This window comes from Didymella exigua (assembly GCF_010094145.1).
Source record: "Didymella exigua CBS 183.55 unplaced genomic scaffold M421scaffold_17, whole genome shotgun sequence".
NCBI classification, from domain to species: Eukaryota; Fungi; Ascomycota; class Dothideomycetes; order Pleosporales; family Didymellaceae; genus Didymella; species Didymella exigua.
The window spans coordinates 459023-484591 of record NW_022984791.1 but is presented as its reverse complement, the minus strand read 5'-3'; the positions used below and the strand labels follow the sequence as shown (position 1 = coordinate 484591).

Below are 25569 nucleotides of genomic sequence, written 5' to 3'. Positions count from 1 at the left end.
GGCTTTGCAAGCACGGAATCACAGGAATCACCCTTTTTAGTGGAAAGACAGACCCAGCTGCATCCAGAGATGGAGTGTGAAGTGTAAAGTTCGTGCGGTGAAAGGACTCGACCATCGGGGAAGTCGCAACGTGATTGGTTTGAAACCAGCATGAGCCACGTCTAGGTACGCGTCCGCGTCGACCGCCTCTCGTCCCTTGCACCCCACTTCGCACGCACCGCTCTAATGCGGGGTTATTAGAAGATCAGATGGACTTCGTTCGTGCAATGCTCCCTCCAAGCTACTTCTGCTGACCTTACCATGTAGTGGGTAAGACTACTTGGCGGTTCTTCCCAGAAGAAGCAAGCCGCCCCAAACAATCCCCAGCAGCGTCTGGCACGCTTCCGGCAGCGATACAACCAGATCTTGGTACGACAGCTCCGTTCACTGCACTCATGCAGCTGACAGCTGACACGCCCATTAGTCGCAATGGCAGAAAACGCAGAACCTCGCCAGCGACCGCGACGTGCTGAGCAATATCCGCCGTGGAATCCAGTCCCTGACCGCCATACTCAGCGATGAGTCTCGATCGCCCGCACCGCACCTTTGCCTCCAGTTTGCTGCAGCACATCAGATCTACACCGGCATCTCCAAGATTGCGGCGACTTCTTTCGACGAAGGCGTGGTGCGCGATGCTGTGAACTTCTACAGTACGCTCATCGACAGCGAGGAGGAGGACTTTCTCGAGAATGATGTCTTCGCAGTGTCGCTCATGAACTTCATAAATAGGACTGTGGGTTCTGGAACCATGGCTGTCGGGGAGGACATCGAAGCAGACATCGTCGAGTTGCTCTTTGGGATCGCAGCCAAGATCAGGCTGCAGCCAGAAATCTTGCCGGTGTGGTTCACCACGACTGGCGACTCTGTCAGCCGAAACCAAGCCCAGGGCAACGACTTTGTTGGTGTGACTCAAAAGGAGGACTTCCCCCTGTGCTACCAGCTCATCGACCACGTCCACCATGAGGGTCGAATTGGAGACTTTGCTCGCACTGGCCTACTCTACGTGTTTGAATCTGCTTCGAAGTCCATGACTCTTGAGCAGTGGATAGTGAACAGTGATCTGCCTACGCTTATGGCGTCCGGTCTTGGTGCATTGTACAGCCAACTCAGCAGGTGCGTTTTTTGGTGCCATCAGGCAGAGGACAATTGGACTAACTGGGAGTAGAAAGCTTTCGATTCTTCACCCTCAGGACAACCTTCCGCTTATATTGTCATTCTCCGACTATGTGGAGACACAAGCCAATGCGGATACCGAGAATCTGCACACCGATGAGTTCCAGAGTCACATCGGTACTTTCTTGTCATACCTTGCGTTTTGGCAAGATGTGCTAGAGCATTGCCGCTCTGCGGACGTCAGACACACACTGATCGATCACTTTCATGTTCTTTTTCTACAACAGCTCCTGTAAGCCCAGAAAGCGCTCCAACACTTGGGAGCTAGTGCTGACAGTGTGCAGATACCCTTCTCTATTGGAGTCCTCAGATGCCGATGGTGGATCTTCTGTGGCCGTGCTCACATACCTTCGACGAATACTTGACGCTCTCGACCACCCAGAGCTCGTTCATATGATCCTGCAATACCTGCTTGCGCTCCCGGATCACACATTGTCAGGCAAGATGCCTCGCTCACCAGCTGCAGTGAAGAGACGTCAATCTCTTATGCTTATGAATCACAGTGACCAAGAAGACGATCGACTCAATCCATCCTTGTTCAATCTCGTCGACTTGATTCTGGGTAGCACGGATTCAAGGAATTCACAGACCGTCACATCGGCGCTGAAGCTCGCCACTGTCATACTTGGCAAGAATCACAGTTACGGACTGGGATCGTTGATCAAAGTCATGAATGCCCATTACAAGGAACCACATCGAACAGCGGGCGCCTTGAACATCGAGCTTGAGACCTACCTCAATCTGGCCATCGACCTTGCGGGTGAGGATGGAGTCGACGATGCGTATGAGACTCATCTTAAAGATATCCAAAGTCTGCTCGAGAGCCATCCCTGCTCCCTGAAGACTATCTCGTTACCCCCGACCTCCTCACAGAGCCCTGCCTACTTCGATCCCATGGATGCCAGTGGTAGGGAGGTACATCAACACTACCTTATCCCGGAGGATCCGCTGTTCAAATCATTGACTGATCTCCTGCTCCGATTTTTGACGAACGATGTGGAAACAAACCTGGCGTTGACGGAAGCAATATTAAATCTCGGCACGTGCTCCCAACTTCGTCTCGAAGGCTGGCTCTCCGTCGATCCCGCAGACTATCTTTTCGACGGTAACATTCCAGAGACTATCAGTTTCTCGAACGACAGTCTTCGAGATGTCTACATGGCGAACCGCCTGCCGACGTGGAATGCCTCAGCGACACCGCAACTGCTCGCGTGCGTACAAAACCTTCATGCGCAGGTAGCAGCGCTTCGAGGTGATATCCCTGACTGGGATGAGCATGTCATCAATCGCAAGAATGCATTCCGATTCCATGAAGAAATGCATGACGCCATGAAACAAGCAGCAATGCAACCCAAGGCGGTCCAGCAGCTTCCAGAAGCACCCGGATCGTGGACACCTCAGATACCTAAACACGTGCTGGAAAACTCGGCAGCTCCATCCAGAACGCAGTCACCTAGAGGCCGAAAAGAGACCCTCTCCGAACAAGTAAGCTCCCAAGGTTCCTCGCCAGCTCCTTCGAAGTTTGGTGGTCAGACGCTCGTAGGCTCACCTCCGAGAGGCGCATCGCCGTTGCCTGCACCGCAGGTTGGTAATCGCCAAACCACTTTGTTCTCCGACATCGATGCCAGCCTCGCCGGATTCAGACACTCAGATTTACTAAGGAGGCGGATACGCTTCCACAGACCTGCTGGCTCACAAAACATCGAAGTCATGCTATCAAAGTACCAGCCTCCTCCCAAAGAACCCTCCGACGATGCCACCGCCGGCGCAGAAATAGAGCAGGACGACATACGTGAGGCCAGCCTTCTGCATATCATTACCAACGTGGTCATCCTCCAAGAATTTGTACTGGAGCTGGTTGCCTTGATGCAAATCAGAGCGAGCTTGTTCAACGAGGTCAAGTTTGCATGAGCTGGTGTTGGTAGCGACGTTGACTTTTCCGGATGTGAATTAGACGGCATAGCGAATATACCCCTTTTGTATTTACAGCTTCATGTCCGTCTTCAAGCAAGCAATGTCCGGGTTCTCACACATCTTCGAGCCGTGGGAATGTTTGACACAGCTGTTCAAAAGTCGCTCAGTGCCAGTCGGAGAACGGCACTTTCGCTGCCGGCGGATGTTCCACCAATGATGTCGAGTCAGAATAACATCTCGATGGGACTTTCAGGAGATGATATCCTGCAGGCTGCGGAAAAATGGGCGAAAAACAACCGACCTTCCTCTCTTCAGCCGGTACATCTTCGTGCACGTGCGAGGGCGGGTCTACTCGGGACCTGCGGAGGCTTTCCGTCTGTCAACTCAAACGTCATCTTTCACATGGAAGCTGCTCCTCAGCTCACAATCAGATGCACTCACGTGGGACGTCCGACATCGCGCTTGACAAACCCACGTCCAGGCTCTTTGACTCCAAATTGCGAGTTTATGAAAATGCAAAAGGTCTTTAGCTCTTGATTAAGTCGTATTGTTGCTCGGTAAAGCCAATCCTTTGCCAGCCGATCCCGGCCGAAAGACATCTCCGCTCTCCAAGCTCCGCTCGCGCTAATTACAGATCTGGGGTAAAGCGATGTCTAGCGCCAAGCTCACTGATGCTGCAGGCGCGACGCGTGCCCTCGCTTTTGCAACAAGGGGCCTGGGCCGCTGCACAGGCCGAGGCCTCGGCGGATGTTTTATGTCCTCACACCCGCGGTTACTAGACAGCTGAAATATGACTGTGGTGGTCTTTCTTACTTTTCACATGTCGGGTCTTCTCTTCGCTTTTCAAGTCTGAAACCTGCGTCGCTGTCTCCATTGATTCCGCATTTGGCAAGACCCTTTGATCCAGGAAAGAGCCGAGGCCTTTGAGAGCTAGCTAGAGCTCCAAGAACCGGGGAACGAAGATCACGCAGCGTCATAAACACACCTCCGCACGTCCTGAGCTGTTGAGGACCTTTAAACCTCTACTGACGCGCATCCGCACAATCGCTGAGCTAAGAAGCTCCACGCTCGCACAGAATGTCTGCGAAATCAACACAAGGGCCTGGCGGCAAGAAGCCCGCCTCCGCAGCGACCAACTTGATCGGTAGGTACAGGACAAGCAATCGGAAAGAGTGCGTAGTTCAATGGCAGTAGACTGACCTTTCGCACAGCTGGCGGAGGAGCTGGAATGATGGAGGCGCTCGTGTGCCATCCTTTAGGTATGTCTTGCGCCCGAACAACCTCTCTTAGATGGCAAGGCAGCTAACTGGAGTCGCAGACACGATCAAAGTCCGCATGCAACTTTCCAAGCGAGCGCGCATGCCTGGTGTACGTCTCTCGGTCCATTTGCAAATGTTCCGCTTTGCAACCATGCGGCACGAGTGCTAACGTTGGTGTGCAGGCCCCGAAGCGTGGATTCATCAAGACAGGTAGCGAGATTGTAAAACGTGAGACGGCATTGGGACTGTACAAAGGTCTCGGTGCTGTCCTTACCGGCATTGTACCCAAGATGGCCATTCGCTTCACTTCGTACGAGTGGTACAAGCAGCTGCTCGCAGACCAGGAGGGAAAGGTATCCGCGAAATCAACGTTCATGGGTAAGTCGGATCCTGAGACGCAAAGATTTGAGGAAGGACCCGCTCAGCGAACGGGCTTCCAGTTGGTATACAAGAGTATGGACTGACGTTACTTAGCTGGTCTCGCCGCTGGTGTCACGGAAGCTGTTCTCGTTGTCACACCCATGGAAGTAGTCAAGATTCGCTTGCAGGCACAACACCACTCCATGGCCGATCCGCTCGATGTTCCCAAGTACCGGAACGCTGCACACGCGCTCTACACGGTTGTGAAGGAGGAGGGAGCCGGCGCGCTGTGGCGTGGTGTGTCGCTCACAGCGCTGCGACAGGGAACGAACCAAGCTGCCAACTTTACAGCATACTCGGAGCTGAGATCGCAACTGCAGAAGTACCAAGGCACGACAGATCTGCCCGGATGGCAGACGTCTTGTATCGGACTCATCTCTGGTGCCATGGGACCCTTCTCTAACGCTCCCATTGACACGATCAAGACCAGACTGCAGAAGACACCTGCAGAGGCAGGGCAGAGTGCAATGGCCAGGATCACTGCCATCGCAGGGTAGGTTGTGAAGAAGACGAGTGTGCGAGACGCTGCTAACGACTTGTGTAGTGACATGTGGAAGCAGGAGGGTGTGAAGAGTTTCTACAAGGGCATCACTCCCCGCGTGATGCGTGTTGCTCCTGGACAGGCGGTTACATTCACCGTGTACGAGTACCTGAAGGGCATCCTCGAGAAGGGACGGGAGATGATTCCTGGCGGCCAGTACGAGGAGTAGTGCGGGGGAGCATGGGCAGCTGTTGATACCCACGATGCATTGGTTGCCGCGCATAGCACGGTCCATGTGCTGTCTCCAATTCCAAAATGAATGTTGAGATGTTGAAGCGAGCAATCTCGACGTGACCAGAACGCGCAGGGCTGGTGAGCCAGTGCAGTGAGCCAATGCAGTGAGCCAATGCAGTGAGCCAATGCAGGGAGCCAATGCAGTGAGCCAATGCAAGGGACCCCATGCATCAGAATGGCTGCTGCCGAGTTCAGCCACGCTGCCCCACCACCGGCGTGGGACGTCATGTAAACAGTGCCTGAGTGCGCACCTCGTGTCCGCCACACGACCTCGCACGTCAAAACCTCGGCACAGGCTCTAGAATCTGCCATTGTCTCTCAGTACCTTGCGACATTATGCAGTCTGGAATCTCAGGTGCGTAGCAGGACACGAAGCTCGCGGGGCACGAAGCCCGCGGGACACGAAGCCCGGGGGCCATGGACGCTGACCACCTTCCCAGCCTCGCAGGAGCTCAAGTCGGCACTGGGCGAGCTCATAGTGTCGTCGACCCAGCGCGGCCTCATCGCGCGCATCGACAAGGAAAGCATCGTGCCCGGCGCGAGCATCGCGTCCAGTGCGCCGACGTTCCTCGACGACCTGGCCAACCTCGGCGCCCACGTGCAGCCCAACGAGGCGCTCTACGTGCTCTTGCGGCGCGCCGACTCGCTCGCGTCGCCGGACAAGTCGCTCGTGGCAATCACATACGTGCCCAACGCGGCGCCCGTGCGGCAGAAGATGCTCTTCGCGTCGACGAGACTGACGCTGGTGCGCGAGCTGGGCGGCGAGCACTTTGCCGAGAGCGTCTTCACGACGGAGCCCTCGGAGCTGACGGCCGAGGGGTGGCAGAAGCACGTGCAGCACACGGAATCCAGCAACCCGCTGACGGCCGAGGAGCAGTCGCTGCAGGACATCAAGGAGGCCGAGGCGCTCGAGAGCCGCGGGACGCGCGGGCAGAGCCTGGCGCAGGGCGGCCGGCTGGCGCTCAAGGCCGACGGCGACGTGGCGGGCGCGCTGCAGAAGCTGGCGCAGGGCGGCGGCGACAACCTGGTGCAGCTGCGCATGGACGCGCAGACGGAGACGCTGAAGCTGGTGTCGTCGTCGTCTGCGACGCCGTCGACAATGGCATCGTGCATCGACGCGCGGGAGCCGACGTACAGCTTCTACCGGCACGACGACGCGGCGGCGAGCATCGTCTTCATCTCGACGTGTCCGAGCGGGGCGAAGATCAAGGAGAGGATGCTGTACGCGGCGAGTCGGGGCAACGTGGTCAGTCTTGCGCAGAGCGACGGCGGGCTCAAGGTTGCGAAGAAGCTGGAGGCGACCAATCCGGACGAGGTGACGGCGCAGGTGATTCTCGACGAGTTCACGGTGGACAAGGTCGAGGTCAAGCAGGGGTTCAGCAAGCCCAAGAGGCCGGGCAGGCGGTAGGCGGTGGTGGGGGAGATGACGGTGGTGGGAGGAGACGGCGGTGGTGGGAGGAGACGGCGGTGGTGGGAGGAGACGGTGGTGGTAGTGATGGCGGGTGGTGGTAGGAGACAGTCAAGTGGCAGTAGGAGACAGTCAAGTGGCAGTAGAAACAGGACACGAGTAGCGGTAGCGACAAGGAGTCAGCGTCGGAGAAATCTGTGCTTTGATGTATATTCACGTTCCGCCGTCTAACCGACTACTCTACTCGTCGCTGGAAAACGGACGACGGCCAAAGGTGGCGCGGTGCATCCCCGCGCGCGGCCTCCCCTTGGCCAGCGACCCCTGGCGGCCCTTTAGCCAGGCCTCGCGCACGCCCTTTGTGCTCCTGCTCACTTTGGGCGGCAGGGCGCTGCTCTGGGCGGCCAGCACGGCGACGTGGTGCTTGCCCGCGCGCCTGTCCTTGGGCGCTCTGCTGGTCTGCTCCAGGAACTTGATGTGGTGGCTGAGCTTCGCGCGGCGCAGGTCCTCGGCGGTGCGGCCGGCGGACTCGCGCGGCGGCGGGGTGGGCGGTCGCACGTCGCCGAGGGTGGCGAGCAGGGCGTCTGGGAGCAGCGAGGGCAGAGCGGTCGCGCGGCCCATGTCCGCGTCCGCGTCCGTGTCCACGGGCGGTCGTGTGCTGTCGCCGCCGTCGTCGGGCTCTGCGACGGCGGACAGACGTGCGGCTTTCTTTGCGCGGGCGGCGGCTCTTTGCGCCTTGAGCGCGTCCCGCTTGCGCTTGGCGGCTTGTTCGTCGACGAGGCGCTGCAGGCGGGCCTCGCGCTTCTTGCGCGCCTTCTCCGACTGTGCGGCGAGCGCGCGCGACGTGTCGGCGTGTGCGGCGGCGGCCTGCGAGGCGGCCTGCGAGGTGCTGAGCATGTCCGGCGCTTCGTCCGAGTCGTCGCCCGAGTCGTCGCCCGAGTCGTCGTCCGAGTCATCTTTGTCTTTGTCGGCAGCATCTTCGTCTTTGTCGGCGGCGTCTTCGTCTTTGTCGGCGACATCTTTGCCTTTGTCAGCGGCATCTTCGTCTTCGTCGGCGGCATCTTTGTTCGCGACGGGCTCTGCGCTGCCGAAGCGGACGTGGGCTTGGGGAGGCGCGTCGTCCTTGTGCGCCTTCTTCGGGCGGCCGCGCGCCTTGTTTGCGGCGGCGGGCGTCGCGCTGTCGGCTGCCTTGGGCGTCGGCGAGCCCTCGGGGCCCTTCTTGCTTGTGAAGGGCGTGACAAAGGCGGCCTCGGACGACGCGGGCTCGGGCGTGTGGAAGGCATCGTGGGCGGGCTCGACGACGACGTGCGGGCTCGACCGCCGTCGGATCGCGAGCGGACTCGGCTTGTCTGGCCGCGGCGTCGCGTCGTCTGCAGTGTCGTCTGCAGTGTCGTCCACGGCCTCCTCGGCTGGTTCCTGCGTCGAGCCTTTCCTCGGCGTCGACCGCAGCGTCCGCGTGAGCTCGACTGTCGTCTTCCGCTGCCGCTTCACCCGCGTGGGCGTGTCCAGCGCGTCCAGCTCCCGCTTGCCCGCCGCCTTCTTCGCCGAGCTCGCGGGCGTCGCAGCCATGCCGGGCGTCTCGGTGCCGCGGCGCGTCGTGACCATGATGGCCGTGTCGGGAGTGTCTGTCGGGGTGTCTGTCGGGGTGTCTGGAGTGTCTGTCGGGATGTCTGGAGTGTCTGTCGGGATGTGTGTCGTGTCTGTCGTGTCTGTCGGGGTGTGTGTCGTGTGTGTCGTGTGTGTCGGGATGTCTGCCGTGTCTGTCGCGATGACCACCGTGTCTGCCGGGATGACCACTTCCTCTGTCGGAATGTCCACTTCCTCTGGCGCCTCGCTTGCTCGTCCTGGGTGCAAAGGCGTCCGGCTGATGGCTCTCTTTGCTGCACCGAGAAGCTGCGCAAACATGATATGTGAAGCGGGCGGGCCCAGAAAAAAGTTCAAAGCAACTAGCGCCGCTGCGCGAAAGCGGGCCTCCTCGGAGGAGTCGAGCGTTCGGCGCAGCGCAGCGCAGCGGGCCTGACTAAGCGGATCGCTTCACCGCGCTCGATCCATCGTGAACCCGCACCGCGTCGGGCAGGCTGATGTCGTCCTCTCGCGCACTGGCTCGCACCCCGCGCTTGGCCGTCCGACTGGATGGGTGCGCCCTCTGTCGTGCGCGGCTGCTGGCTCCAGGCGGCCGCTTCAGCCACTTCCAACCGCCCACAGCCTCTCCGCCCGGCGCCTTCAGACGAACCTATGCCCAGAAGCTGCAGGTGAACCGGCTCCGCGCCCATGTCGACCAGAGAGCGCGCCTGGGCTGGTACAAGATGACCCGCGGGCAGAAAATCTTGCTCGTCGAACCGCACGTCGCAGAAGCCATCTACAACGACTTTGTAGCCCACCAAGAGCGGAAGGAATATGGAAAGCTCGTCACGCAGCTCATGACAAGTCCGTCCGTCTGTCCAAAGCGTCGGTGAGCGCGGCTGACGCTGCCAGAATACAACGTCTCATCCGAGCACCTGTCCGGCCTGGCACTGATGACCTACTCGATCCCGGATCTCTCAGACGCCGCCAAACGCGCCATGCTGCCCCCCAGCCCGCACAAGGCAAACGCAGCGCTGCTCCTCCAAGGCTGCGCAGACATCGGGGACCCCCTCGCCGTCAAGCACATCCTGGCCGCCGTCTACCTCAGCACCCACACCGCCGCCGCCGCCCCGGGCGCGCGCGACCTGGCCCTCCGGTTCCCCAGGCCCGCCCTGGCCGCGTACCGCACCGTCCTCGCGACGCTGCAGCTCGGCGGCACCCCCGACCCGGAAGCCCTGACGCTGCACGGCCAGTTTCTGGAGAGAGAAAACCGGCTCGCCTCTGCCCGCGCCGCCTACGAGAAAGCCCTGCAGGTGCCCTGGGTCTACGCCTACAGCGCGCAGGCCCGCCATCCAGCCCAGCTCCCCGTCATGGCGCCGTGGAACGCGCTGGGCTACCTGCTGCGCGGCGTCGCGCGCGACGCCGCCGCCCGCGAGCAAGCGAGGCGCGCCTTTGAGCTCGGCGCCGCAAAGGGCGACGATCCGCTGTCCTACTACGAGCTCTCGCTGTTCTGCGAGCCCGGCACCGTCGACTGGCTCAGGTGCGTGACCAAGGCTGCCGCGTCCGGGCACAGGGACGCCATGCTGCAGGTTGCCCTGTTCCACCGCCGGCTGTCCGAGTCGGCTGCGCCTCGCCCGGGCGCGCCCGCAGCCGCGCTCCGATCCGCTCTGGGCTGGTTGCTGGGCTGGCGCGAGGGGAGCGCCGCGAGACTCGCCGTCGAGTGGTTCGAAGCCGCGGGCAACGCGGGACACAAGGCTGCGCTGCTGCACCTGGCCGAGTGGCACGAGGCGACTGGGAGGACCGAGGAGGCCCGCCAAGTCTTGGACAGAATCGTGGAACCGAGTGAGAGCGGCACGGAAGAGGAGTTTCCTGCCGTTGTGCACAAGGCCAAGGGCAAGCTTGTCGGCCTCGGAACGGCGTAGACGTGAGAACAGCGCAGACATCAGAACAGCACAGACGTTGGAATAGCGCAGACATTAGAACAGCACAAACATCAGAACAGCATAGACATTAGAATAGCGCAGACATCAGAATAGCATGCACATTAGAACAGCACAGACATTAGAATAGCATAGACATCAGAACAGCATGCACATCAGAACAGCACATCAGAACAGCAGAGACATCAGAACAGCACAGACATCAGAATAGCATGCACATTAGAATAGCATGCACATCAGAACAGCATAGACATCCGAACAGCACATCAGAACAGCACAGACATCAAAAAGCACAGGCAGCATGGGAGCGTGTATCCGTGTGCACCGTCTTTGCAATGTATCCGTGTGCACTGTCTTTGCAGTGTATCCGTGTGCACCGTCTTTGCAATGTATCCGTGTGCACCGTCTTTGCAATTCTCCGTGTGCACCGTCTTGAATAGCACCTACACAACACTCTCTTCCACGCCATCTCAGCTCGAGCTGGAAACAAAGTCATTCATTCCATCATGTCGTCGCCCCAAACGCCCAAACACAAACCCAACACCTTACTTTCTCGAACTCGCCATCTCTCCATACCGTCCACGCTGCTGTGTAGTATCGTATGCTTGCAGCACTCGCGCCTGGCTCTCGTCCGTCTGCGAGAAAGCGTAGCCGCGCTGCTTGCGCATGCGCTGCACTTGGCGGACCTTGCGGATGGCCTTTTGAAACTGCTCCATCCTGTACTCGTGTCAGCTTTGTTGCTTTTACTTCTTCACTTCACTACGAAGGTGACAAACCTCGGCCGGTAGTCCTGGATGTTGTACTTCTGAATCTCCTGCACGTGGTGGTAGCTCTGCGGGAAGTACATGCGCTTGGCGTACTTCCACGCCACGTCTCGGATCAGGCACAGCGGCGGCAGCACCACCACCATAGCCCAGAACCGAGGGTCTGGGAACAGCCGCTGGATCACGCCAATGTACTCGTTCGAGATGTTGACCATGGGCGCCACCGTCGCGTAGATGGGCATGAGAATGAACCACAGCACGAACGAGCCCGGGATCGCGAGGAACGTGTACTTTGTCCAGATGTTCGTGATCAGACTGGCCTTCAGGAGAACCGTCGCCAGGTTGGCCGTGTATGCACCCGCGCCCCAGGTCCAGTGGCCCGCGTTGCGACCATCCCATTGCGGCCAGTCGTTCAGGATAAAAGCCTGAGCCCCAAAGTAGAGGATCAGCGAGTGATAAAACCCGTTTGCGACCCACGACCAGAAAGAGTGCATCTTGAAGAAGACACCTGATTGACTGAGCCGGTACAGCTGTGGGTACCGGTCAAGCAGCCGAGCGCTGACAAACTGATCGAAGATGCCAAGTACAAAGGGTGGTGCGGCCGTGAAGAAGACATTGTAGAAGGTCAGAGTCCAAGACTCGTAGATGATCTGGCCCGAAAAGGCGTTCTGGAACGAGTACCAGAATTGTGTCATGAACATGGCAATGTTCTTGTAAAAAGAGTAGAGAATGACCTTGCTGACACGCTGGTAGCTCCATGCACCGTGGACGAGAAGAAGTTTGCGCAGGTAGCGGAATTGGCCAATCGAGATATCAGCGCTCCTTGCTGCCTGCAGACCTTCCATACCACTGATGCCGACACCGACATGGGCAGCTTGAATCATCGAGACATCGTTCGCACCATCACCGATGGCGAGTAGAATCGCCTTGAGGTGACGCTTTACAAGCTTGACAACGAGAGCTTTCTGGAGAGGAGACACACGGCAGCAGAGCACAGCCTTGCACCTGACAGCTAGGTCGAGGAACTCCTTCTCCATATCACGCTCGAGCGCATACGTGAGGGACTTGCCGTCAATCACCAGAGCCAATACGTCCATTTCGGCACCTCCTTGGCCCTGGCTCATGATAGCGTTGTACTTCTTGGCAATGTTGTCCCTCGTCGCTTCCTTCGATTCTTCGTTGATGATGAGCAGACTCATGTCTTCACTGATCAGCTTGCAACTCATGCCAATGTTGATGGCCGTCTCCTGTCGGTCGCCCGTCAAGACCCAAATCTTGATACCGGCAGATTGCAGGGTTGCTATCGTGTCTGGCACACCGTCCTGCAACTTGTCCTCGATAGCAGTTGCTCCAAGTAGAGTGAAGTCATGCTCGATGAGCTCAGCAGCCTTGTCGAGTTCTTCAGCACGGTTGCCGCTGACCGTTGTTTGCGCTGTGTTGAAGACCTGCCACCACTCCTGATACTCGGCCTCAGAGATCTCGCGCATGGCAAGGCAAAGCGTCCGGAGACCTTCAGCAGCGTACTCCTCGAGATGAGCCAATGTTGTTTCAACGTGCGGATTAGAGTCCTTGGCCAGGCGCTCTAGGATGACAGTGTCTGCACCCTTGCAGTAGCATACGATCTTGCCCTCAGGTGTGCGGAAAATTGTGGACATGCGCTTCCTCGTCGAATTGAACTCGCACACGGCTAATAATTCGTACTCTTTCGACTGGCCGTCAACCTCCATAATAACAGCGCGCGGCTTCCTTGCTGTGAACTTGTAGCCAAGCGTCACAGCACCTTCGACCAAAGCACCCTCGTCGGGGGATGCAGCTTGGTACTTGATCTTATCCTTCTCGCCGCCTCGCTCAGGTATGACGGTATGACATGTCGAAAGGAGTGTGAGGAATTGATCAATGATGTACCTGTTCTGATGCGTCTGACGGTTGTGCTCGAGTTGCTTGAAGTCGTGAATACCGACCTCGACTCCGTCCTCTACAGTGGCTCTCCTATCTTCAGGAATCTCGTCTGCATATTGAATTCCAGCAATCGATGCTTGCTTGAACTCCATCACATTGCACGTCAGAGTTCCTGTCTTGTCAGAGAAGATGTACTCGATCTGACCAAGCTCTTCGACTAGGGACGATGTACGGCAGTTGGCGGGTGTGTCCGTGGGCTCATAGTAGATATCGAGGTCTGAATCGATCAGAGAACCCAGGTAGTACTTGACCAACTCAATGGTGACGAAGAGCGAGATGGGCACCAAGTTCGAGTACAGGACCCAGTATGTGAGCAAATCCGAGAAGAACTGCTTAGCTCCATTGAAATCTTCCAGTCGCAGGTATTCAAGGTTCTTGGCTCGAGTCGCACGTATGACCACATCGCCAATCGAACTGACAATGCTAAGACCAACAAGGATAACAACGAGCATGAGAATCTGTTTGTTGACCATTCTCTCGACCGCGGTGGTTTTGATAGGCGTTGCTGTGGCGTTCCTCATAAGTTTGGTTTCGTGACCAGTGAACACAACCACACCATGGATCCATTGTGTATTGCGAAGTGTGGCACCACGCAATAAAAGCTGATCTGGCTGCAAGGGCAGCTCTCTCTCCCCACCTCCAGCCGCCATGGTCAAAGTCGCTTCGTAGGTGTACAAGCTGCTGTTGGGCTGCTCAGATCGGATTTTGCCGCCGAGTCTACCGAGATCTGAAGGACTGACATAGTCAGCTGTCTCTGGGATGGCTTGCTTAATCTTCAAGTTGGTCTCTCCATCGAGATTGGCCGTTTCAATGTAGCAGAGACCTTCTGGCTCGGACGAGGCAAGCAGAACGAGGTCGGCGGGAAAAGGTGATTCCGATTGGACTCGAACAATGTCGCCAACTGCGACATTGATCCATTTTGTGTCTTCGAACGAAGACCCCTTGAGGACCTGCGCTTTCGAGTTGTTGAGCTGTGAATCGGACTGCTTCCGCCTGTAATCTTCGATGTACTCCTTGACTGCAGAGACCAGCAATACGATGAACAGTGGAACGATGGTGGTGTATCTCGACGTTGGCGAGATTCCGGGTATTTGTTGCAGAACGGCAGTGAACAAGAAAAACAAGTTGGCGTATTTCGAGAACTGTTCGTACAAGAACTTGGGCAAGAAAGTAACAATGTTGTACTTTGTCGTCGAGATATGATTGTCGACGTATTTGTTGGCGGCGTTGGCAGGTGGGTTGTTGAGTTGGATCATCCTGGGCCCCAGAGTCGATGGGTCTGGCGCTCCTCTCCCAAATCCAAACTTGAATTTGCCTGAGCTGCGCTTCTTTGTTTTCGCTGATGTCCCGTCGTCGTACGTGCTCGCGCCTGACTGTCCCTGCTGCGCCGCATGCTCTGTCAATGGCAAGTCCATTTCCGAGTACTCATTGCCTCGACCCAACATGTTCTTGACGCGACCAGTGAGGCCTCCACCGAGACTCAGGATACTATTCCTATTGTGGTTCTTCTTGGAAGCGCCTCGTTGTAGCCCCGGCGAGGTTGGGTCGAACGCGCTGCCGGCGGCGTAGTAGCCCTGCGTGGAGCGGCCATCGTCATCGATGGGTATGTCGGCGTCGGAATAGCGCTGATAGTTGTTCAAGTCGGAACCCTGCGAGTAGGCTCGATTCCCGGCCTGCGTGTATGGCGCCTGCCCTACAGGTGCGCCAGGCCCTCCCGGCAGGTTCGACGCATCTGGTCTGCCTCCGCCAACGAAGTCATCATAGGACACAGATGGCCTTCCCTGCGGCGCAGTGTCCGAGTGGTCAATGTCGAAGCGGTTGAGGAGGTCGTCGTCGTTTACGGGCGGCCGAGCACCAGAGTAATATTGCGGTTGCGGTTCGTCGAAGTCGATCAGATTCTGGCTGTTAGACGGCTGCCCATCTCCAGGCCGGCCGGCCATTGCGGCCGAAAACTGTGTGAAGCACTATGTGCGCAGCCCTGCTGCAGTCCAAGCTCTTGCGGGTCTTCCAACTCTTCCGCGGACAGTTCTCAGGTATGCCCGTTGCGTCGAGTTGCGGGCGTCAGCGGAGGTGGTTGCGGAGCTGCGTCAGCTATCCTGGAATAGTAACGCGCTTGGCCAACGTTGCGCTTTGCGAGGAATGCGCGTTTGTTGTCGGCTCCAAGGTACTAGCGAGTGGTATGAGGGTCGCGGGAAGAACCTCGAATGGCTCCACGTCTCAAGAGCGGATCCAATGTTTCGGGGACTTTTGGCGGGCTGGGGATTCTGCGAAGGCAGGCGCGCTCGGGCGCTCTCATTCGTGAGGCAGTGCCTACCCTGCCTGCCCTACGAAGTACCGTGCAGCAAGCGCGACCCTCGCGACCCTGGCGACCTGAAGAGTGGCCCTGTGTTCTTTGACAATACCCGAGAGCCTTTCACAGCAGCTGTTATTGCACAATCATGGTCAAGCACTTGCATGCTGAGTCCTGGAGCACAACACCGTATGCCTGCTTTGCTGCGCCGCATGTTTGCAATTCCTGATGCCTCTGGCACATTTTGCGTTACGTTGCGCCCAGCGCCAAGTCGGTCTCCACCCTCGAAGCTGAGATCGCATCTTGCAAGATGCTCTGCGCCCCAACCTTCTCAGGTGAAGATAGTCATTAGCAGTCTCAACATTACACACCCTACAGTATGCCAGATGGGCCAGAGCATAGACTGAAGGTGAATTATGAATGATCGTGGTCCGCAGGGAGACACGTGTGAAGTCCGTCTCTACACTGGTTGACGGTCTGTAGTGATGGTCGAGAGACCCATGCATGTCAGCCGCTGCTGTCATATAGGTAGCGTGGCACAGAGGGCTGAGCTGTGCTCGAAATAGCAGTACTCCGTATGGACCAGCATACAAGGGATCATCACTTCACCGGACCTGATGCTGTGGTCTTTCGGTAAAGCTCAGGTTCCGTAGACTACAACGTCAACAGTCCATGATTCACTATACGGAATGCTCGGCCAGTAGAACACACGTCCCTGCATTAAGACATATCTAGAACGGCATGAAGACTCAGATAGCGAGAACATCCTCCGTCAGACCTTTCCATAAGCGTCTTTTCCGTCGATGCCAGTTTCGACTTGTAAGTGATGCTGACGGTTGATATTTGGCCCGTAATGCCATCATTGGGGGCTTTTCGTCTGGTACAGCTGGAGCGGCCGGCGCTGGCGAACTGCTGTCTCTAGTCCCAAGCTTCAATGAGAGCAAGATGAAAACGCCTGCAATCAAGATCGCCAGCAACAACATAACCTTCCTCTTCATGCTCCTTTGCTGGTAGCCAGAAGCTACCTTCAGCTCCTTGTCTGCCTCCTTTACATCTCGGTTCATGTTCTCCACGTTGTAATCGATACGGTCTAGCATACTGCCTTGGTCGATGACCATTGTCTGCAGCTCCTGGAAAATATTTGCCAGCTCAATGATACCTTGCGCAATGTCCTCAATCTCGCGCTCACGCTGGGCGATCATCGTCTCGTTGGGGTCACGACGTATGCGTTGCTGCTTCGTTTGAAGAGAGGTTGATTGGGCAAGAGATCGATCGGCGTCTGCATCCTGCATTGCAGGGTCGTTGTAGGGATTCTGGACTGGTGTTGCTGAACGGAAAGGTGAGGCAAAGCCTCCGAGGTCTTTGAGTTCTGCTCTGTCAGCTTACACCAAAGAGCGTAGCTTGATGTGTTAGACTTACTCTTCAGGTACGCAGACTGCTTCTTGCGGAACATTGCGCTCACTTCGCCGACTCTTGTAGCAAGGGAGATTTTCAGATTCTGAGCCATAACCTCCTCGCCTTGATTGATGTTGCCTTGCTGCTTTGCTTCGCGCACCATCATTTCTATTCTCTTGATGGCATGCTGGCATCTTTGGAAGCCTCTTGTGATATCCTGCGTGAGCTGCTCGATCTCGCGCTCCTCCTTCTTCTTCACATCCTCATCGTCGAAGCCTGGGAGCACGTGCTTTTGGTGCAGCTGGTCGAGCTTGCGCGTTTGCTTTGCTATTTCAGCGAGGTGATCTGTGATTTCGTCTTGTACGTCGAGCCAGCGTGGAGGGAGGAGGTCCATCTCAATCACCGCATCGCCGTCATCTTCATAAGCACCAGTGGACATGAGCCCCTGCCGCTCCTCGGACATACGTCTGCCATCGCCGAATCCATTCGAGCTGGAACCACCATAGCGCGGCTTCTTCTGGGGGTGGTGCGAGTAGGACTGGCGGTAGGATATGAAGCTGTACAGGCTACGTCAGCGCAAACACACTGAATGCGCAGCTGCGCAACGTACAGGTTGGTGCGGTCCCGCCACATGATGGGATGGCGAGTTTCAATGCGACTCTATCATGGCAGTCGTAAGCTCAAAAGAACCTATGGAGCGCACGAGCGAGCTGGATCGCGGAACTGATGATGGTCGCCTTGACGGTTGCTGCCGCACCATGAGCTTCCGGGATTGCTGGCCTGGCCTGCTCCTTCCGCCCTTACCGCTCCGGGCGGTCTTGCGCCTTAAATTACCCTCCCAACAGCAGGGTGCCGCTAAGTGCCAATCTGACAGCCCAGTTCCACCAACTCTCCAGCCGCAAACACAGCCAACCCTCCTTCACACACAACACCCGGGCCTACCTATATCCCCACAGTAACCTGCACCCATCTGCCGGTTATTACCCGCTCTACTTCTCTCTTCCTTCGCCAAATCACCGCACATGGTGTGTGAGCCCCGCGCTGCCGTCCCACTCCCATACCCCGCCTTGGAAATCAACACAGGGCCAGCCCGCCGGCAGGACTCGAGATAGTATGCTAACAAGATATCGCAGGCTGACTCTCTTACTGAGGAGCAAGTCTCCGAGTTCAAGGAGGCATTCTCCCTCTTCGTAAGTATTCTCCTGCCCCTGTGCGCCGTATCGTTGCCTCGCGGCCTAAGAGCATACGCCCCTGTCAACAACACTGCTAACAGCTTTACGAATAGGACAAGGATGGTGATGGTTAGTAGCTTCTCCACAGTACGATCGCACGACGAAGACCGAGTTCTCGAGGCGTCCCTCGATCACATGCACGACGAACGCCGCGAGGCTGTGGTGAGGCTGCATCGAGGGCCGCGGTGCCGCTGGGCGGCATCACCACCAACAACACCTTCGATAGCGCACAGCTGACAATGTGGACTTACAGGTCAGATCACCACCAAGGAGCTTGGCACCGTCATGCGCTCGCTCGGCCAGAACCCCAGCGAGTCTGAGCTGCAGGACATGATCAATGAGGTTGACGCCGACAACAACGGCACCATCGACTTCCCTGGTATGGACACAGTACTTTGGCCACGGACGCCCGACTGACAGTTCCACAGAATTCCTTACTATGATGGCCCGCAAGATGAAGGACACCGACTCTGAGGAGGAGATTCGGGAAGCATTCAAGGTCTTCGACCGCGACAACAACGGTTTCATCTCCGCTGCTGAGCTGCGTCACGTCATGACCTCCATTGGCGAGAAGCTCACCGATGATGAAGTCGATGAGATGATCAGGGAAGCTGACCAGGACGGTGATGGTCGCATTGACTGTAGGACACTCTCCCACAAGATTAAAATCCAGGCTGACACTCTACAGACAACGAGTTCGTCCAGCTCATGATGCAGAAATAAGCGGTGGGAACGCATGTCTGAACGATTACGTATACCACGATGGTGTCACGGCCGAGATCTGATTGCAACAAGTAATTGAGCGGGTTGCACATTTTGGGGCCAAATCGGTTGCTCGCAAGACCCAGTTTGCTTACTCCTTGCCAACGTCTCCGGGAGACGACTCTATATCCTCAATCCATTTCTCCTGTGCCCCGACTCTCTGCCACCCTCAGAACAAAAAGTAAAATTTGGACTGAATCATGTGCGACGCGTATGCATGTTGAAGATCGACCTGACGTCCGTGTAATTGGCACAGAGACCCACCAAGCTAATCTGTTTCTATGCCGCAGGGATACAAGGAGTATGGCGGTGCAAAGGCTTGTGGGCCCAGTGGCAGTGCTGGACGTCTGGAAGCCAGCCACTCATCATAGTGTAAGTACTGGAACGCATCGTCAACATTCTCTTCGTGTCATTATTAGCACCTACCCTACCGCCCACTAATACAGGTATGGGGAATGCTGCCGCTGTGGCCATGCTATTGCGCAATCAGGTTGCTCCGTTGTAAACGCCTTGCAGTACCATCCGTAGCGCCCACGTGTAGCAGCCGGTGACCCTCCAGGCTTGAAGACGCCCCAGGTCCAAGCATATATTTTTAGGATCTGCCGCACATCTCATACAAGAGATTGATGCCTTGTAATTCGTGCCACGCCTGCTATGTTGATGATCCACTACCATCTATGAATGCCTCCGGAGGTAGCCCTTGACCTATGGGCACCCTATACAGCATCAATCCCCGATATGGGGCTCCCAGCGGCGCCCTCCATTCCTACTGGTTAGGAGCCACGGCCACATACCCGACGTCTCGCATCTCCATGTCCCCATTCTGCGGGGCCTCGCCATGCTGCGGCGGCTGGGCGCCAGAGTAGGCGCGAGCTCTCCCTCCCTCACTCTCCGCAGGTACAGGCGTGCGGCGCTCCGCATCGTACGCTGGATCAAAGTATGCGCGCGGCGTGGGCGTTTGCTGGATCTGCGGCTGCATGCCCGGCAGTGAGTGCAGCGGCGGCAGGGCATTCTGATTCCCGTTCACGGCGTGGGAAGAGTGGGGTGATGCGGAAGCGCCGACGGAGCTGAAGAAGGGGTTTGTGTGTCGGGAGGGATCGGGCGTGCTTTGAGCGCTCGACATGGGGTTGATGGCGTGTGTGTGGGAGATGGCGAGGTGGATGCCGTGTTCGCCAGGTGAGGCTGCATGTGAAGGGCCGTTGCGCGCTGCTGCTGGAGTGACATCGGCGCCGGCGGCTGCTGGTGAGCCTTTCCTGTGACTGCGCTTGCTGCGGAGAGGCTTGTCTGTGGGTGTTGGTGGTGGGCTGGAGCTGCGGTCCGAGTCGTCCATGCTGTATTCTTGATGCTTTTGTAGCTGATCAAGGAGGAAGGCGCGCTCAAGACGCATCTTCTGAACGCCGCGGTTCAGGCGCTGAATGCGTTGTCTTGTGCCATCGTTATTCTCTTCGATGTCATTGATGCGCCGACGCAGTTCGATGCATTTACGATAGTAGGCCGCCTCGACGGAAGGTGGAAGATCTTTCTGCGAGAAAGCTCTCGCTGCTGTAGGTTGATCAGTCATCTGAAGGCGCATATCGAAAGATCACGACGCGCCGAGCTGAGGATGCGCCGTACCTTGTTGAGGCATATTTGTGGCCGGTCAAGCTGCTATTAAAGGTGCAGTGATCGTCTGAGCTTATGCGATGCAGTGCGGAGGATAGTAAGCGTGGGGACGTGAGTGTGCGAGTGGTGGGTGGTGTTGTTGAGGAATGCGCCCTGAACAGGTGGATGCAACGCGGTGATGTCTGATCTGGAGCTTAGCAGCTTTTGAGCCCGTGCCGAGCTGCCTCAACTTTGGAACTATCGACCATTCCTTCCACACGAACGCCTGTTCCTTTTTTTTTTGAAATAATTGTTAGCATTTCGTTTCCGGGTCTCACTATCGAGAAGAAGACACGACTTTGTCAACGTGGATATCTGCTCCATTATTCGCATGACGTATTTCAGCCGCGACGACCAGGTGCTTCTAGCAGAAAGAAATCAGGTCGACAGAGATCTACGGAATGTTTGCACGATGCGCAAAAGCAGCGTATGTGGATGCAAAAACGAATGCGGCCTATGACCTGTTTGCTCATGGGCAGCAGCCACAAGCTGTTGAGAATATGAGTAGCTACTACCTCCGATTAAGTGGAATGGTCATTATCATCTTACACACGTCTCGACCATAGCAACAACCAGCATGAATACCCCAACCAAGAAAGCTATCGACGCGCTCAGAGAGTCTATGGTACAGATGAGACATGAGGCTGTTGAGGAGATCAAGGATGGCATGAGACAATATATCCAAGACCTCACCCATGACCTCTTCGAGGAATTCATCATCGTCCATAAGCGTACAGGACAGCAGATGGGATGGGGAGGACTCAATCTCATGAAGTTGCTGAACGACAGTGAGTGGTACCAACACGAAATTCTGGAGCTTCTCAAACGCGACGAGGATGACGCTCTCGAGCAGATGACTTGGATTGTTGAGCCTGAGAGTGCTCCAGAAGGCTGCGCTCCGGAGGATAGGTTCGGCACTCTCTAATGTTTATCCATTCTCTCGGCTCATGGACCTGTGGGTCGCGATCAGCACATGAGGGTCATTGAAGAACTCGGCAAGACGGTGCTTGGGCAAGAACTCATCCTCCGCAAAGTATTTGAGTGCCTCCAGACGGCGCCAGATATTTGCAGTGTGGGAAAGGCATTGTAAGGAGCAATGACTGTTGCTAAGGTGGAAAAACTCCTGCACGGCAGATGGGTGCGAGAGACGCTAAGGTTCGGGATCTTTACGAAATGTTCATGGGCGGTCGCGGCGCCTGTGTGGACGAAGAGGAAATGGGAACGCTCTGAAGAAGAGCAGCAGATACGGACAATAGCTAGTGTACTTTGTTGCTCCGTCGCACTGAATTAAAAATGTCAATTTCCATGGCGACTCGCACTGCCACTTGACTTCATGAACAAAGTGAGCGCCATACAGTAGGAACAACAGGCCCTGATCGACTTCTCCTCAGTGCGGTAGATGTCAGAAGCTGCTAAAGAAACATGCGCAACCGTTAAGAGATACAGTTTGTTGCTCGGCTGATCGGTCTGCTCAAGGTGTCAATCGTCCGCGGCGGCCAAGTATAAGGATAAGATTGACAGAATGAAACGTGCTGGGTGCAAACATGCACCGATAAGAGCTGACTGATATGCGCGATGGTGCTTGATGCTGATCAAGGGGAGCAATAGCACATGGATTGATGGTAGTGTGGGAGAGCTGGAAGGGCGAATGATGGACCTGACGATGGGTGACCAAATTTAGACTCAGGTAACTGCTGTGGGGAACGAAGGCAATGAGTGTGTTTTCTTGACTATCTGTTAAAGGTGCCTCCCTGGCGCTGAGATTCCAGAATGGACTGTTCTAGGTCTGGAGTCATCCTTGGTCTTCTTTCGTACGCAGGATGTTGTACTGCAGATCTCGAAGAGTTCCAGAGGACAGCCCCGACCTTTGAGCCGGGATGTTAGAGTCTTCTTAGTGTCGATCCTTGTTCAGCCCGAAGCTTGGCTTTGAGGCTCTGAGCTCACGCGTGCCACAGAGCCTGAGCCGTTACCTCAACCATATCAATCCGAAAACGATCTTGAGCTGAACGAGCAACTTCGGCGTCGCTACATATGACGCCATGAAGAAGATGGCGGCAAATGGCCTCATGCTCTTGGAGTTACCTGGGCAGCTGGAAGAGGCAGGAGATATGACACACAGATTGGATATTGATTCCAGTTCGCACCCCCCCTGATGTCCCTGAAGGGAACATCCTGAACTGCTCAGCCTCAGAAGTTAAAGACCCAGCCTCATAACACCTTCTCCCAGAACTCCATTTCATTTTATAGACTTCTCACTTGGTCAACGTAGGGCAGAGGAGTTTCCAGCAGTAGGCTCAAAAGCCATGGGTACTTATTCGGGCATATAGCCACATCGCACAATCTATTACAAGTCTTAAAAGATACCTCCTGAATCAGTTATCATCATCCACAAACGTTCTATTATCCAGCTCAATCTGCTCTTCTTCAGCGCCATCAACTGAGACCTTCCATCACTGCCCCTTCCATCCCTCAATAAGCACAACAGGCCCCTTATAGTACTTGCGAGCACGTACAACGTAGTCGATCATGCTAAGCACAGCGACGCCGACGAACATGACGGAGGCCCAGTTAAAGCCTTCAATAGTCGTGGGTGTGCTGTCGGGCCAGAAACACCAGAAGAAGGCGTGCATCGCGTACAGGACGCCGGCGAGGTTGACAGGAACGCCCCACTTGCCGAGAGACCAGGCACAGTGGGGGAGTGTCTCAGGTGCGGTGAGGCGGCGCCAGAGAACGGAGCCGATGGAGAAGACGTAGGTAATCATGAGCGATACAACGTTAAGAGAAATAACTGACATCGTTAGCTTGTGCGCGTCATAAGAGAGGATGTATATGACTTACTGGCATTGAAAGCGGTGTCGGATCCAATGTTGATCAAAGAAAGGAGAATCGTGATGATGCAAGTGAAAGTAACAGAGTTGGCAGGGTTGTCGAGCTTCTTGTCAACCTTACCAATCCAGTTACTGAAAGGCAAACCGTGGTCGCGAGCGAAAGCCCAAGTCTGACGGGAGGTGGACAAGTTGAAAGTAAGGGTACCGGCGAAGATGAGAACAATGGGGATGGCGTTGAGGGCAACGACACCACCGGAACTGACGGCCTGCTGGAAGACCCAGATGTGAGGGTAGTCAACTTCGAGAGCAGCGTCGAGGTCGGTGATCATGAACATGTAGCTGATCAAGAAGGTAAGACCAATAACACCGTTCATGAGGTAGGCGTTGATCATAGCCCTGGGAACAGTCTTTCCAGCATCCTTGACTTCTTCAGCCAAGTGAGCAACACCATCAGAGCCTAGATAGGTGTTAGCATATTATATACTTGATGTGCAGGTAGACGTACAGATGCAGGCGTAGATGGCGGATATCTGACCGACCATCAGCGAAAGACCGGTCGAGCTCCAGTTGCCACCGTTAGTGAACTGCGTGAAGGTGACTTCGACTGTGTTCCTGGGGTTCAAGGTCCAGAAGACAATGACAATAGCCAGGAAACCGAAAACGTGAACCATCAACATAACATTCTGGAACAGAGGCATAGCCTTTGCACCGTAGACGTTCAATGCCCATACCAAAATGGTAACAGCAATAACCATGAGGGTACCCTGCCAGTTGGTAGCGGCATAGTCGGGGTACATGGCAGTGGCTGAGGCTTGAATCAAGGTTCCAACCAGGAAGGGACCGGATGCCGTGCCAGCCTGCCATGAGAGGGTCGACATCCATCCAGTGAAGTAACTCAGGGATCTCTGAATCGACGGGGGAGCAAACTCTGACACCCAGTGGTACTGACCGCCGGCAGTCGGTGCCATAGAGGCCATCTCAGCGAGCGAAAGCATGACCGTGCTGAAGCCGAACCATGTCCAGACGAAACTCCAAATCAGACCTGCTGGCCCTCCATCAAGAAGACCTTGGTAAGTCGCACTGTTCCAGATCGTTAGCATTGTCTCACAAAGTCGCAATGCGCAACAGGTACTTACGTCAAAAGAACCTCCCATACGCCCTGGAGGATGACAGTGAAAGCAAGTGCGGACAGTGGGCGATAGTTCCTCCTCAGCTCTTGAATTTTCCCCATGCGCTGCATGTCGCGGTTGTCGGCCCGAGTGTGGCCCTGGATAGAGCTGTGGTACTCATCGCCATTCTCCGCGTACTCCAAGCTGTCCTGGTGACGATGTGATGTTGGGCTGGCCTCCTTGGGCACAACCACTGAACTGTCGTACGAAGAACCCATGGTTGAAACACTTGCAGGCGCGCGAATGCAGGTGCGCCACGAATAGAAAGAAGATGGAAAAGAAACGTTCGGGCGAATTCTATGTGAGAAGTCCTGCGGTCCTGTGGGGGTAGCTCCTCTGCTCTTGGGACAAATTGATGTTGAATCCCGTGCAACCCATGCCGCCACTGGTATCATCGCTCCGGCGATTCTGAATGCGCGAACGGATAAGATGCCAGCAACGTGCGCTTGAGCCGACGAGCCATCGACCAACAAGATGTCGCGGACGGTGTGGCAGAACAAGGATATTGGATGTCGACCAATCGGTCCTTGCGGCCCGCTTCCACTGGGCTGGCGCCCTACTGGCGCTGGGGCGGCTGGACCCTTGGGCTATTGCACGAGCCGCTTTTCAGCGTATGATTAAAAGTGGAGGGGTCTACGTTCATCCTGCGCTGTCATCAATGTCCTCGCGTACGTGCCGTGTCCGTTACTGCGCTTGACAAATGGTAGGATTCATGCAGGGGTAAGAAATTTCTATCAGCGACTCCTCCGCGTGTGCATTCTGTGCGACATGTTGCGCTGCTGATTCGGTTCCTGTTGCCGGATCCTCCTTGGTATTTCTTGGGTACCTCGAACTCTGGTCGACAATAAAAAGATCGACACTTGAATGATCGGTACAAGCATGGTGTATCATTCCAACAAATGCCGAGAGAGTTGCAGCGTCGCTTGGAGATGTCGCTACCTAGATCTTGTGCAACCCGTACGGAGAGGCTCCGTTAGGCTCCGCCGAAGAGGAAGGCGCCATGGTGGCATGTTCAGCTTGGTACGGGTAAATTGCATCGTA

At 56.2% G+C, this 25569-nt stretch overlaps 10 protein-coding genes across 10 annotated transcripts; 5 read left to right on the top strand and 5 right to left on the bottom strand.

Annotated features, from left to right (window-relative positions):
- The first annotated feature begins 206 nt into the window (after positions 1-206).
- Positions 207-3265, top strand: M421DRAFT_179946 (uncharacterized protein). Its single transcript, XM_033587878.1, has 5 exons — positions 207-257; positions 307-408; positions 464-1152; positions 1205-1444; positions 1497-3265. The coding sequence occupies exons 1-5, from the start codon at positions 249-251 to the stop codon at positions 3121-3123; spliced, it is 2667 nt and encodes an 888-aa protein (XP_033447696.1). The 5' UTR covers positions 207-248; the 3' UTR covers positions 3124-3265.
- Positions 3266-4203: 938 nt separating this feature from the next.
- Positions 4204-5515, top strand: M421DRAFT_93292 (mitochondrial uncoupling protein 2; the record flags this gene model as incomplete). The annotated part of the gene is made up of 6 exons (XM_033598103.1): positions 4204-4270; positions 4338-4385; positions 4445-4494; positions 4568-4763; positions 4860-5298; positions 5350-5515. The coding sequence occupies 6 exons, from the start codon at positions 4204-4206 to the stop codon at positions 5513-5515; spliced, it is 966 nt and encodes a 321-aa protein (XP_033447695.1).
- A 286-nt stretch (positions 5516-5801) lies between these two features.
- Positions 5802-7186, top strand: M421DRAFT_421853 (actin depolymerizing protein). The gene is made up of 2 exons (XM_033592966.1): positions 5802-5935; positions 6021-7186. The coding sequence occupies exons 1-2, from the start codon at positions 5917-5919 to the stop codon at positions 6986-6988; spliced, it is 987 nt and encodes a 328-aa protein (XP_033447694.1). The 5' UTR covers positions 5802-5916; the 3' UTR covers positions 6989-7186.
- Positions 7187-7228: 42 nt separating this feature from the next.
- Positions 7229-9258, bottom strand: M421DRAFT_93291 (uncharacterized protein; the record flags this gene model as incomplete). Its single annotated transcript, XM_033598102.1, has 2 exons — positions 7229-8878; positions 9007-9258. 2 exons carry the CDS (start codon positions 9256-9258, stop codon positions 7229-7231), a joined length of 1902 nt encoding a protein of 633 aa, XP_033447693.1.
- Positions 9214-10458, top strand: M421DRAFT_38647 (uncharacterized protein; the record flags this gene model as incomplete). The annotated part of the gene is made up of 2 exons (XM_033589916.1): positions 9214-9412; positions 9461-10458. Coding segments are annotated over 2 exons (1197 nt in total), but the record flags the coding sequence as incomplete, so codon positions are not given.
- Positions 10459-10783: 325 nt separating this feature from the next.
- Positions 10784-15620, bottom strand: M421DRAFT_421850 (phospholipid-transporting ATPase). The gene is made up of 2 exons (XM_033592965.1): positions 11265-15620; positions 10784-11205 (listed from the first exon to the last, which is right to left on the bottom strand). The coding sequence occupies exons 1-2, from the start codon at positions 15149-15151 to the stop codon at positions 11034-11036; spliced, it is 4059 nt and encodes a 1352-aa protein (XP_033447691.1). The 5' UTR covers positions 15152-15620; the 3' UTR covers positions 10784-11033.
- A 420-nt stretch (positions 15621-16040) lies between these two features.
- M421DRAFT_421848 (t-SNARE affecting a late Golgi compartment protein 2) lies at positions 16041-17676 on the bottom strand. Its single transcript, XM_033592964.1, has 3 exons — positions 17507-17676; positions 16921-17453; positions 16041-16870 (listed from the first exon to the last, which is right to left on the bottom strand). The coding sequence occupies exons 1-3, from the start codon at positions 17527-17529 to the stop codon at positions 16251-16253; spliced, it is 1176 nt and encodes a 391-aa protein (XP_033447690.1). The 5' UTR covers positions 17530-17676; the 3' UTR covers positions 16041-16250.
- A 226-nt stretch (positions 17677-17902) lies between these two features.
- M421DRAFT_421847 (EF-hand) lies at positions 17903-19151 on the top strand. The gene is made up of 6 exons (XM_033592963.1): positions 17903-17921; positions 18030-18086; positions 18182-18197; positions 18382-18507; positions 18557-18769; positions 18817-19151. Exons 1-6 carry the CDS (start codon positions 17919-17921, stop codon positions 18849-18851), a joined length of 450 nt encoding a protein of 149 aa, XP_033447689.1. The 5' UTR covers positions 17903-17918; the 3' UTR covers positions 18852-19151.
- Positions 19152-19493: 342 nt separating this feature from the next.
- On the bottom strand, positions 19494-20812 carry M421DRAFT_179840 (uncharacterized protein). The gene is made up of 2 exons (XM_033587877.1): positions 20505-20812; positions 19494-20432 (listed from the first exon to the last, which is right to left on the bottom strand). The coding sequence occupies exons 1-2, from the start codon at positions 20515-20517 to the stop codon at positions 19657-19659; spliced, it is 789 nt and encodes a 262-aa protein (XP_033447688.1). The 5' UTR covers positions 20518-20812; the 3' UTR covers positions 19494-19656.
- Positions 20813-22678: 1866 nt separating this feature from the next.
- Positions 22679-24896, bottom strand: M421DRAFT_421843 (amino acid permease 2). Its single transcript, XM_033592962.1, has 4 exons — positions 24496-24896; positions 23865-24439; positions 23370-23816; positions 22679-23319 (listed from the first exon to the last, which is right to left on the bottom strand). The coding sequence occupies exons 1-4, from the start codon at positions 24744-24746 to the stop codon at positions 22982-22984; spliced, it is 1611 nt and encodes a 536-aa protein (XP_033447687.1). The 5' UTR covers positions 24747-24896; the 3' UTR covers positions 22679-22981.
- Positions 24897-25569: the final 673 nt, after the last annotated feature.